General features: G+C 45.7%; 1 protein-coding gene across 1 annotated transcript in view; it reads left to right on the top strand.

Moving 5' to 3' along the window:
• The first annotated feature begins 1,231 nt into the window (after positions 1-1,231).
• The window catches only part of bnc1 (basonuclin zinc finger protein 1), a 120,066-nt gene continuing 107,699 nt past the window's right edge, over positions 1,232-13,598 (top strand). The window contains exon 1 of the mRNA XM_072468730.1: positions 1,232-1,425. Coding sequence (XP_072324831.1) covers positions 1,417-1,425 — 9 coding nt within the window. The 5' untranslated portion in view covers positions 1,232-1,416. The remainder of the gene's footprint in view (positions 1,426-13,598) is intronic.

Here is a 13,598-nt window from a genome sequence, read left to right as displayed (position 1 = left end):
CCATTCTGAAACCTCAGCTGAAGGGTATGTAAATGCTACTGCCTCTCAAGTCCAAAGACTTAGGTGGATTGGCCATGTTAAATTGTCCCTTAGCGTCCAGAAGGTTAGGGGATGGGGTGGGGTCGTGGGCCTAGGTAGGGTGCTCTTTCAGAGGGTCGGTGCAGACTCGATGGGCCGAATGGTCTCCTTCTGCACTGCAGGAAATTCTATGGTTCTCTCCCGTGCCATTTCACCCTGCCACAAGAGCTTATTAGAGCCACAAAGGGCGACAGTTTACAGACAAAATATTTGGGTCAGTCTCTTATTTAGTGTTGTTTGCCCACAATCGCCACAAAACCTGGATATGCATACATACCCTATAGTAAGTGACAAATTTGCTATTCGATACATTGGTCTTAATCTGTGAGCATTTGCAGAGAGCATCAGAACTCTACTGGCGTTTAACTCTCGGGTCAGACAGGTTGCAGTTGTTTAGGTCAGTGTTAAGCAGACATTCGGGGTGGTGTTCACGGTTGTTGAAGCATTCACCTGCTCTGCATATGGTCTGTAAATCTTTTACTCCGGCCGCTCAGCATAGAATGGACTCATCAATCCATCACCAGCCCTGGCACACATCACTGTACCTGGCACAGTGTTTTGCAAGATTTTTTTCAATCATTAAAGAAAAACATAGCGTTTTTCTTCCTGCATTCCTAAAATCAATTGGTCAAAAGATTTAAGTTATCACGATGCTTTGCTTCTGAAAGGTAAAGGATGTAGCATTTTTTAAAAAGTTTGTAGCGTGGATTAATCAATTAATCTTTTGCAGTGAGCAGGGTTTATTTTATATAGTGGGGGGGGGGGGGGGGGGAGAGCAGAAAATAGCTGCATTTATATGTCATCCAGCAGACAGGGCTGAGGTACAATGTGTTCTGACTGCATTTCTTGGGATGTGGAAGCAGCCAGCAGCCTCTGCGATTCCTTTTGATCAAATCTGTGCGAAAGATAAGTGTCATGCCCCTGCTTCCAGCACAGCAGCAGCAGCGGAGGGAGTGCCCCTTGTGAGTCAGCGAGGCAATGCTCAGAGCAACACACCAGGCTGGGGCACTGGAGGTGAGAGTTTACTCCGGAGGTGAGCAAGCAAATCCCAGCCTCCTCGCACCGTCCCCGCCAACCACACACACACACACAAAAACTCCAGAGAGTACACCAAAGTGGGAGGGTCTCCGTCCACTCTCACCCCCCCCCCCCCCACCCCCCCCAATCACCCCCACCCTCCAGTGCAATGTTGGAGCAGGAATCAAAACTGAGATTCAGACAGCAGAAAGGCACGTTGCTGGCTACTTGTACAGACAGGCAGATCCGATGCAAATCATTTTAAATCGACGAGGAATGGCAAAGGGGTTTGGTGGCTGCGGAGATTGAACATTACTGACAATGTCGGACGTGAGTGGTATTGCTTTCGACTTCATTGAATTCGGGTAGCACCGAGGGGGTAGAAGGGGGGGGGGGGGCGGCGGCGGTTGCAGTCCTAGAAGTTTACATGTGAATCGTTCGGGTACCTCTCAAAAGAAACTTTGATGTAAAATTGAACCGGCTGTTTCCTCGAATGGGACAACTTGTCAAAAGATTGTTGAGTGATTCTTTCAGCATCAACTGCCTGGGTGTCATTTCTGCTGGTGGAGAATGTGGGCAATAATGTATCAGTGGGAAATAACAGTGAAAATAATGTCATTGGTAATGACTGACCTGCTCTGAAAGGCATTCTGCCGGGGACAATTTCACTTGGGATTGGCTGCTTTCCTTGGGGCTGGGACAATCTTGTCTTTCCAATGAAGCGAATTTACTGTTTATCCGGACTTTATTTTGTTTTGGGGTAAATTGAGCTGAAAACGCTTGCGGTCAGATGTATTTCTTTGTGAGTGTGTATGTGTTTTTTTTTCTTGTCTCACTCACAGTTTGCCGAAGCAGTCAGCTTCATTAGTTTCATGTTAAGCGTATCAGAATGTGTTTGCTGCTGTTAACTTCTCTGAGCTTGTATCCTCCCCGCCCAGTGCACTGAACGCGGGTTTTCCTTGAGCCTGTACGGATTTGTCAGCCCAGATGTGACACGAGCATCACAGAGGCTGGGAAGTGGGGGTCTGATATTAATCAGCACATCGCTCCCAGCTAAACTTTCTGATGTGCTGTGTAGCAACATGTTTTTCTTATTTCGCACTCTGCTTTGTGACCACAACACTGCCACAGTGTGCTCGCCCTGTTACTGGGTTCTCCCTTTTTTTTTACAACTCCTACAGTGGCAAGCTGACTGTACAACATGCAGGCGACAACTTGCTGTTATGTACATTGCTTCTGCAGCAATGAGTTTACAAGAAGCACCATAGGCGGATAATGGGAGGCTATTTCACTCTTCTATCACCTGAGTTGAACCTCTTATGAATTGCATATGACAGTTTCAACTTTTAGTTTTTTGATCTTTCTCCCCCCCTAGAGCGATTCTTGGGGCTCGAGTTTCACGTTAGAATCACACCCACCAAACTCTGCCTAGACCTCGGCTCCTTACTTAACTGCCATTACACCTCAATTATTAGATTCTGAGAGATTAACTCACTTGTGGCTGGCAGGTGAAGTTTCAGCAAAGCTGAAAAGCTTTTAATTGTCCCCTAGATTTTAAAAAAATGTGTAAAACTTTCCCAGGCTGGGCAGAAGGCGTTAAACCTTTTGCTGAGCAGCTATGAATTACCATCTGTTCAGTCAAAACAGATGCATCTGTTGTACCTGCAGTCCTAATTCAATTTAATATGCATAGTTTTACAGCCTGCTTAAGTAAATGGGTCTCCGCTATGACAAAATGTGATATTGCTGATGTAAATTTGTTTCTGAAAGTTTAGATGTAAAAAGCCCTCTGGCTGAAAGTCATTAGTTGATATTGTCCACGTTATGCCCAGACATTTTTTTTTCAGAAACTGATGGTGAGAGTTGCTGTGACTTTAATCCCTTTTAATGCTTTCTGCAATGTGTTTCTTCAGGCTTCTCGACTGGTGTCTTGCTACTACAAGCTTGACAATTAGTATGTTCAAACATTATGAAGCTGGAACAATCAACTTGAATCTCGCTGTGAATTGGCTATACTAAAATGGATTGAATAGCAAGATTGCAAGTATGAGGATTCGCAGCACAATAATCCTAAAACTGACCTGCAATCCAAGTAGCATAAACCTCGTAGTACTACAATTTTGCATAGACAGGTCACTTGCTCAAGGCATTAATGCCAGGCTCCATATTAAAGGGACAAAAGAGAATTGAGGTAGTTTTTGTTCAAATTCATAAAATAAATTGCTATCTGATTCAAACACAAGGGTTCACAAATATCAAATGTTTCCTCAGATGCGTGTGATTTTCATACCCTCGCCCCCATCCCCAACTCTGAGTTATCAATGTGCCAAAATGTGAAAACTTCTAAATGGCTGACTATCAAAGACTAGCACACAAGCTGTTGACTGAGGTGGGCCACAGACGACAGTTTGAGCCATGATCAAAGTTACTTTAAACAGACTGCGGGGTTTATGGAAGAATAAAATATTTTGTGTAGTTTCGATAATTATCTGCAATTGAAAAGCCAGTTACATGCCTTGGTGAGATTTGGACAGGGACAGTGTTGCATTAAAATTAAAACTTAGGCACACAAAATAAAGACATTGCAAGTGAATGTTAAAAGCAGTAAAGATACTGACGGCATGCTGCATATCATTTGAAGTCCACCGCATTTCCCAGCTGGTCTTGCTTTCAAGTGTAAACTGTATCATTTGTAATTTGAGAATATTTGTAAAGATCAGTGAGAAAGAATGTAGACGCAGAATTAGTTACAGGCAGTTTCAGTGAGAGAATGCAGTGTCTTGGGATGAAGAGAAACGTATTATGGGTTTTTAGTCATTTAAAAACCTAAGATTCTCAGTCAATAATTTTGGCCGTCCTGTTCTGTAACTGACCATCTACATTTTAGCTTTTATATTTCTTTAGCCAATACAATAAAAAAGAAGTGCAGAGTCATTTTATATTTGTGGAGTACAGGAACATTGTTTATCTGGCCAAACATGTGTCCCAAATCTGTCGATATGGTATTTATTATGGTTGGAGACAGAATTTCCTTTACAAGTTCAACTTGAAGGTTGGACCCCTATTCGAAACATTGTTTCGGCATGTAAATTTATAGGTGATTTTCCCCCCTCTGCTTGACTACTCCTGTTTTTATATTCTTCCGCTAACTGACTGTTCTTAACCTGTGACCTCTGGTAAATTTGACAGTGATCCCCAGCCACCTTCTACTGCTGTTTAAAACATCTTGAAAGATAAAATATAATGTCTATATATGAGGGAAGGTTCTGTTTCTTTGTCTTATAAATTGCTGCTTTAACGTTTATTAATTGGGGGGGGCCTTGCTCCAGTTGTAGTCAACCGCAATAGTTGTCAGATGTATCCTGTGAAATCTCCTTTCCTACATCTGGGGCCAATAGTTAGATTACATTTTACAGTAGGAACATGGCCTGGATGGATTGTAATTAAATATTGTCCAGGTCTTCAAGCTCAAAAATGTACAGCAGTCTACAGAAATGCAGGCAGCAATCGTTACAGTGGCAGTGGGCATTTTTTCCATGTATGTTGATTAAAGTATTTCCTCTGTTCCTAACTCTCCATGTACCTATACTGGACCCATCAAACATTTTCTTCATGATCATAGATCATAGAATTTACAGTGCAGAAGGAGGCCATTCGGCCCATCAAGTCTGCACCAGCTCTTGGAAAGAGCACCCTATCTCCATAACCCAGTAACCCCACCCAACACTAAGGGCAATTTTGGGCACTAAGGGCAATTTAGCATGGCCAATCCACCTAACCTGCACAGCTTTGGACTGTGGGAGGAAACTGGAGCACCCGGAGGAAACCCACACACACACGGGGAGAATGTGCAGACTCCGCGCAGACAGTGACCCAAGCCGGGAATCGAACTTGGGACCCTGGAGCTGTGAAGCAATTGTGCGAACCACAATGTTACCGTGCTGCCCTGTACTTAAAGGTGCTGTACTTAAAGGTGACAGGGTGTCTGCAGAATGGAATACCTTTGATTTCAGTGTTAACGTCAGATGTAGAGTGAAGCTCCCTCCAATCTGCTCCAGAACATGGCTAAGCCTCACCTCTCAGCACACTTATGTCACATAGGATCTGGCAGCCTCCAGGACAGAAGGCATTCCTGCCATCAGCCTGGGCTGAGGTTTAAGCTAGAGCATCAAGACTTAAAGCATATAACTAATCAATTGTACCACCCCTGTCCCTTGCAGCATTTTTAATTTGGCTACTTTGGAAACAGGCACAGAATGTATGCAGTCTTTTGATTTTGCAAAATATCATTACATGTGCACTAGTGTTAAATCATGTCAAGTTTTAAATTTATGCTTTTTGTGCAGTTTTTGTTTTAGCTTCCAATCAAATCTTCAATGTTTCTGGGCTTGGTGGCACGGTGGCACAGTGGTTAGCACTGCTGCCTCACGGCACCGAGGACCTGGATTCGATCCCGGCCTCGGGCCACTGTCCATGTGGAATTTATACATTCTCCCTGTGTCTGCGTTGATCTCACCCCCACAACCCAAAAGACATGCAGGGTAGGTGGATTGGCCATGCTAAATTGCCCCTTAATTGGAAAAAAATTATTGGTTATTCTAAATTTATTTTTAAAAATGTTTCTGAGCTTGCCGTGGAATCTCTGCCACTTTAAGGAAGTGTATATTTTGAGGTCATAGCACTACCAAAGAAAGAGTTTAACCAACAATTGACCAGACGTTTATCGTTGAGATGATTGAGTGAACTGCCTCCGTGGTGGTATTCATACATGAGAAAAGCTAACTTTAGTTGAGAAGAGTCCACTATCTTTCGACGCAGTCCCCAAATCCATGTTCTTTCTGCCTGTGCCGCTTATAACTTACCTGAAGTCATTGCTGCGCGACCTGACATTCAAGTTTGGCATCAAATTCGTTCATAATTCATCCAGAGCTGCTGATATTTTAAACACTTTGTGCCCAGAATTGTAACAAGTGAATTGTTTGAGTGCAGAGGCTGGTTCCTTTAACTTAAAAACATATCAGACAAGATGAATTGTCCACTGTGCGTTCCCCAGTCACCTTTGTCGGTGCTGTGAGGTAACATTGGCCACAAGTGAATGAATGCACTCTTACAAATGGGCTGGTCTAGATGTCAAGTTGTTGAAGTATTCTTTAAGTAGTTTCCCAGACAACGCAAAGGTTTATTCAAGTTGTTATCGTAATTTTACAAAGCTAGATTTTAAAAAAAACACCCCATTGATTGACTTGACCTTATTGCATACTATTTAGCAGTCAAGGCATTTATTGTCTATCTCCAGCAGTCACAGCTCAACAACGATCTTTTGTTAAAATTATTTGTGCGGGGCAAGTTCGAGATTTATTTATGGTATCATAAATGTGAAACTATATCAACCAGAATTAATAAATTATTAGCTAATTTCAGTAAAAAGACTATTGGTATCACAAGCTGTAACCAGAATCTTTGATTTTAGAGCATATTTAAATTCCAAATTGAATAAATGTTTACTGTGTAAGCACTTGAAACCCATTATATGCACTTAAGATTTTCTCATGAGAACTATCTTTTTCTGAAAGCACATAAACGCATTAATCAATATTATGAGATGTGATGCTTTAATTGCTGTAAAATGTGTTGGTAATATTGGCTGGGATGTGCTACATTTCCAATAATAACATTGGTTATAATGTTATTCATCTGTTGGTTTTAACTGCAGAATAAATATTTTGAAATTTCCTTTGCGATGGCCCCATAGGTATATCTTGGTGTAGGCGAGGGAGAGGGCGGGTGTGAGGGTGGGGGGGGGGGGGGATTCCCTTTTCCTGTGGCATTCCTAAAATTTAGTGAAAAAATTACACCACTAGGTCTCGCCCCCTCATTGAATGCCCTGGCGTTCCTGGACCTGCTTAATCCTGTTCCTGTAGCAGGCACACGGCCAGAGTGACCATGTTAAATATATGAGAATGGGGCTCCTCTCCCTGTTTCTGTTGCTTGTGCGTTTGTTAGAACACAGAACATACAGTGCAGAAGGAGGCCATTCGGCCCATTGAGTCTGCACCGACTCACTTAAGCACTCACTTCCACCCTATCCCCGTAACCCAATAACACCTTCTAACCTTTTTGGTCACTAAGGGCAATTTATCATGGCCAATCCACCTAACCTGCACGTCTTTGGACTGTGGGAGGAAACCGGAGCACCCGGAGGAAACTCATGCAGACACGGGGAGAACGTGCAGACTCCTCACAGACAGTGACCCAGCAGGGAATCGAACCTGGGACCCTGGCGCTGTGAAGCCACAGTGCTATCCACTTGTGTGACCATGCTACCCTGTTGGTCGAGTCTTCACGCGGGGCACCGGAAGAAGTTTGGCGCAACGGTCTGAGTCAATACCTCTGCAGACCAGAGCCAGGCTGAAGATCAAGAGCTTCCATGCAATAAATCAGTGTTCATGAAATGCTCCACCCTTGAGTCTTGTGGATTTCTGGTTGCTGTTGATCAGAAGTAACCTCTCGACCCTTTACCTTACTGATTGCTTATGCAAGTTGAGTGTCTCCAACCTTCTAGGATTACCCTGGAAATTAAAGATTAAGCTCTTGAACATTGCTTTGGGCAATCCAGGAGAAAGATTATCAAGACATTTATGTTTTAAACAATATTTTTTATTTTTCTAAGTACTCAAGGTAGGGAAAAAGGGTGGTCAGGGAGGGTCATGTGATGAAAGCCTTAGGAATGTGCCCAAGAAATGTTGGGAACCTAATGCAAAGCCCAGCCAGGTTTATCATCAGGAACATGGCAGACATGACAGGTGATGAATATGATTAGCATCTGGAAAATCACAAGAATGTGCATCATGTATGAACATCCACAGGAAGAAAATGGCTTTGCTGTGTTAAATATCATTTCCTCACTAAAGTGGAGTACTACTATTATGCAAACTTCCACTTTGTGTGTATCTTATTGGGGTTTCTGCCACATGTGGAAATCTCTAATCATATTATTGTGAAATTTATAACAAGTCCAATCTATGTTTTCATAGAATCATAGAGTCACTAAAGTACAGAAGGGGGGCACTCAGCCTATTGAGTCTGCACTGACCCTCTGAAAGAGTATTGCATCCAAGCCCATTTCCCCCGACCTATCCCAATCGCCCCTTAACCTAACCTTCACATCTTTGGGCACAAAGCGGCAATTTAGCATAGCCAATCCACCTAACTTGCATATCATTGGACTGTGGGAGGAAACCAGTGTACCCAGAGGAAACTCACGCAGACTAGGGGAGAACGTACAAACGCGGCACAGTCACACAAGGCCGGAATTGAGCTTGTGTCCCTGGAGCTTTGAGGGAGTAGTGCTAACCAATTTGACACCGTGCCACCCTGTACAAAGTTCACACACTCCACTGCTGGGCGAACCCCATTTACCTCATCTGAAAGAACATTAGAAATGGCTTATTACTATCCAAGGCAAAGTGACTCCCAAATGTGCTGGAGTTTAACCATTTGGTTACGCTTCTTACCAGTACAGAACATTGCACTACCTACTCCCCACCCCCCAGTTACCCCTCTAATGTTGCCCGCCTAAGCTGCAACTCCAACCATCAAAGACATCCTGAGGTAATAAAGGGATGCCTGGGACAAGAACCTGGGGCAAAATTCTCCCCCAACGGCGCGATGTCCGCTGACTGGCGCCAAAAACGGTGCCAATCAGACGGGCATCGCGCCGGCCCAAAGGTGCGGAATGCTCCGCATCTTTGGGGGCCGAGCCCCAACATTGAGGGGCTAGGCCGGCGCCGGAGGGATTTCCGCCCCGCCAGCTGGCGGAAATGGCATTTGTTGCCCCGCCAGCTGGCGGAAATGGCGTTTGTTGCCCCGCCAGCTGGCGCGGAAATGCGGCGCATGCGCGGGAGCGTCAGCGGCCGCCGACAGTTTCCCGCGCATGTGCAGTGGGGAGAGTCTCTTCCGCCTCCGCCATGGTGGAGGCTGTGGCGGAGGCGGAAGGGAAAGAGTGCCCGCACGGCACGGGCCCGCCCGCCGAACGGTGGGCCCCGATCGCGGGCCAGGCCACCGTGGGGGCACCCCCCAGGGTCAGATCGCCCCGCGCCCCCCCCAGGACCCCGGAGCCCGCCCACGCCGCCTGGTCCCGCCGGTAAATACCAGCTTTGATTTACGCCAGCGGGACAGGCAATTTCTGGGCGGGGGTTCGGCCCATCCGGGCCGGAGAATTGAGCGGGGGGTCCCGCCAACCGGCGCGGCCCGATTCCCGCCCCCGCCCAATCTCCGGTACCGGAGACTTCGGCGGGGGCGGGGGCGGGATTCACGGCGGCCAACGGCCATTCTCCGACCCGGCGGGGGGTCGGAGAATGACGCCCCTGATTATGGGGCAAAAGATGGATTTGATTCCAATTGCCCATCATGGGGTGTATCAATCATCAAGTCAACTCAGCCCTAAAGAGACTCAATTACAGCTCATAATTGGAGTTTTAACTTGATGCACGATCAATAACTACTAAAACGAGGTTGTAGTACAACTGAAGGCTTTAATAAGCTAGAAGTGTTCCCCAGCAGCTCAGGTACAGAATGAGGGCTGCTGGGACAGCATGGGTTCTTATACCCCGCCTATCGGGGTGGAGCTACCATACTCTACAGCCAATGGTAAAACCCCTAAGTTTAACCAATGGCACTTCAGCCTCTCAGGTACCGTAATACCTGATAATACCACATAACTGAATGAATTTTTTAACATTAACCGCTTGTGGTAGCAGGTGGCATCACTTCCAAACTGAAACAGGAATCAATTACTGTGCTAAAACAGCCCAGGTCCAACACCTAAGATTAATCATGGCGAATTAATTAATTGAGAATACATAGAATTCCTGCTATGATTCATATCATACCGTGCTGTGGTCAGCACGGTAGCATTGTGGATAGCACAATTGCTTCACAGCTCCAGGGTCCCAGGTTCGATTCCGGCTTGGGTCACTGTCTGTGCAGTGTCTGCACGTTCTCCCCGTGTATGCGTGGGCTTCCTACTGGTGCTCCGGTTTCCTCCCACAGTCCAAAGATGTGCAGGTTAGGTGGATTGGCCATGCTAAATTGCCCTTAGAGTCCAAAATTGCCCTTAGTATTGGGTGGGGTTACTGGGTAATGGGGATAGGGGGGAGGTGTGGACCTTGGGTAGGGTGCTCTTTCCAAGAGCCGGTGCAGACTCGATAGGCCGAATGGCCTCCTTCTGCACTGTAAATTGTATGATATCTGTTGTGATTGGAAACATGTATAAAGTCAGACCACTACCAGGTCACTCAATGACTAAATGTTACATCAAAATAGAAATGAGTGAAGGAAACAAAAGGATGGACAAGATGGTCTACAGCACAATCTGATTTATGTTGCATACAGCTGTGTTGTCTGTTTAAGACAGTTGACTGTCTGAGTTTGCCCAGGCCCCTTAAGAAGGTAGATGCTGCTTTTGGAGTTCTATTCACCCTCCAGAAATGCAATGTCAGAAATAAACTACAACACGCGGGTGCACCAAGAATAATATGGATAGTGATGGATTGGAGGTTCGCCTTGTGTAAATCAGAAAATCAGTTTTAAATATTTCTTTATGGGAGCGTGTGTCTGGCCTGTATGGTGATTACTTTAAATTGTTACAACATGGCCAGAAGCAGCCAGTCCAGATGGCATACAGCCATTATGTGAACTCGGGCTCCCATATTCTAAGCTTGTTTGTGATGGAAATTGGGCATCTTTGGGTTCCTTTTCATCTCTGATGTCTTTACACCTGGTCGTTACGTCACAGGAGAAGGACATTCAGCCGATCGAGTCCACGCTGCATCTCTTGGGCGGCAAGTTCCAGGTCATTACACTGCAAAAACAAAAGTTCTTCCTGTAGGGTGGCATCATGGTGGCACAGTGGTTAGCACTGCTGCCTCACAGCACCAGAGACCTGGGTTCAATTCCGGTCTCGGGTGACTATCTGTGTGGAGCGCATTCTCCCCGTGTCCGCCCTCCACGTGCTCCTGTTTCCTCTCACAGTTCAAAGATACGATGGTTAGGTGGATTGGCCATGCTAAATTTCCCCTTGGTGTCCAAAGATGTGCAGGCTCAAATAGCTCATGGGGATAGGGAAGGGAAATGGGCGTTGGTAGGCTGCTGTCTCAGAGGATCAATGGGCTGAATGGCCTCCTTATGAACTGCAGGAATTCTATGTTACAGACACCACCTGTCCATAAACAGAACAATGTTTTTGATTTGCTTTCCCCTTTATAAACTGTGGTGCAATTCTCAACCTCTTCGTTTTGGTGTAATCCAATTTTCTATTAATAGCCCACCAGCAATCTCGAGATGAAGTCAAAGAGTAGGAGAGTAGCAATGTTGCCCCCTGTGCACTCACACAGTACAAGAAGAATAGAGAAAAGAAAGATTTACAGGGCAAAGACCAAGTGTGTTGTAGCTTGCTGGCTCCCCAGCCTTGGATTTGGGTGGTATCCCAAAGATGTGCTGGGGAACCCCTCTCGGAACATCCCAGGTAAGGTTTTGCGCAGCGATTGCCCAGAAGAGCAGACTTCCTCCGGGCAATTGCCATGTGCTGGGATCTGTCCGAAAATACAATTTAAATTGCAAACTTCGGATGGTTCTGACTCTTTTACACGAGTAGTTACTGGGAAAAGGTTAGAAGAATTAAATCCTCTTCAAACTTCTGGTTGACTTTGTAAAGACCCAGATTGACCCCCTCCCCCTCATCACCGCCCCCATGGAAATCCTCTCACATCCCAGGCACATCCATGAAACTCCCCCCACCACCCAGCTAACCATCCCCCCCATGATATTCCTCCCCCTCCCTCTGACATCCAAGAGACACCCCCCCCCATTACCACCCCCAACTTTCCTAACCACCATATGGGATTCCCCCCATGCCCAACTAACCACTACCTGATGGTACTCCCCATCGCCCCTGACTCACCATGGAGTTCTTGCCAATCAGACCAGCTCTGATCCCACCCATCCAAGGTCCAACACCGCCGCTTCCCATCCTCTCCCACCTCCCCAAATCCTATCCACTTACCTTAGCGACTTACCTTCTCCATGACCTATTAATTTCAATGGAACCATTACCAGCTTTATGGCAGCTAGTGCAGTAAAAATGGGGTATGTCTTTCTTCACTTCGATGAAGCTGGGCTTGGATGCTGGGCCTTGAGGACAGATATGCAGCCTGGACCTTACCCTGCTTGTGATGGAAAGTTGGGCAAGACAGACGTGGAGGATAACCCATGTAGGTAAGTGGGCACAGAGTGGCAATCCAACATTGATTGCCACTCTGAGGAACTTGCAACTCTTTGTTTCATGTGGACCCCAGAGCCCAGAATCAAAGTCCAATGAGATATTTCTTCTCTGAAGTTGGGAGGCTGAGAACCTTTGTTGTATCATTCACTTTTCCAGTGGAGTTGACATCACACCCTGTGTTGGGCATGCAGAGATTAATCAATCTTGTAGGCAATGGTACAGAAATTCCAGCAGAAACCATGTGGATGGACCAGGTACACAATTTGGGCAGAGCCCCTTTTCTGTAAAGCCATTAGTTAGATGGTAAAATGGTAGACTGAAATGTTTCTGTCCAGCAAGGCAACATTACTGGTTACACAAGCTAGAGGTCCATGTCACATGCCTCCTACCTCTTCACAGTATCTTTTGCAAAGGTTGTGTGACCTCCATCTGGGTTTCCAAGATGGTTAAATGTCTCAATCATAAGGTGTTTGAATCCTCTGTGTTAGCAGATGATTAGACTCTTGTTGGCCAACCTTGGTTGTGTATTGCAGATGGCCTTTGTATAACTCTTTGAATTTGTTTTATGCAGCCCACAATATGTAGTTAGTGTCTCTTTGGAGATAGCGAGGTGCAAGTTTCTTTGATACTGCCAGATAGCCAGTTAGGCCACAACTGGAGTACTGTATGCAGTTCTAGTCACCACATTATAGGAAGGATGTGAGGAGATTTATCAGGATATTACTAGGCTGGAGGATCTGAGCCAAGAGGAAAGATTGGATAGGCTGAGGCTGTTTTCCTTGGGGCAGCGTAGGTTGAGAGGGGATATGATAGAGATGTAGAAGATGATGAGAGTTTAGGGTGGAAAGGAAGGCACTTTTTCCCATTAGTCGAGGGGTCAATAACAGGGGACAAAAATTTAAGGTAAGAGGTAGAAGGCTAAGAGGGGAGTTGATGAGAAACGTTTTCAGCCAGAAGGTGTGGTAGTCTGGAACTCACTGTTTGAAAGGGTGGTTGAGTTAGAAACTCTCGTAACATTAAAGAGGTATTTAGATATTCACTTGTGTTCTCATAACCTCCAGGCCACGGGCGCTGGAAATGGAATTAGTGTAGTCAGATCTTTGTTGATCTGTGTGGACATGATAGGGTGAATGGCCTCATTCTGTGCTGTGAATGCCTTTGAATCTATAGCTCCTTTGTTCACAGGTCACTGACATAACATCAGCCATTTTAACAGGTATTT

This window comes from Scyliorhinus torazame, chromosome 12, assembly GCF_047496885.1.
Source record: "Scyliorhinus torazame isolate Kashiwa2021f chromosome 12, sScyTor2.1, whole genome shotgun sequence".
NCBI classification, from domain to species: domain Eukaryota; kingdom Metazoa; phylum Chordata; class Chondrichthyes; order Carcharhiniformes; family Scyliorhinidae; genus Scyliorhinus; species Scyliorhinus torazame.
This window is presented reverse-complemented; position numbering and strand designations above follow the sequence as displayed.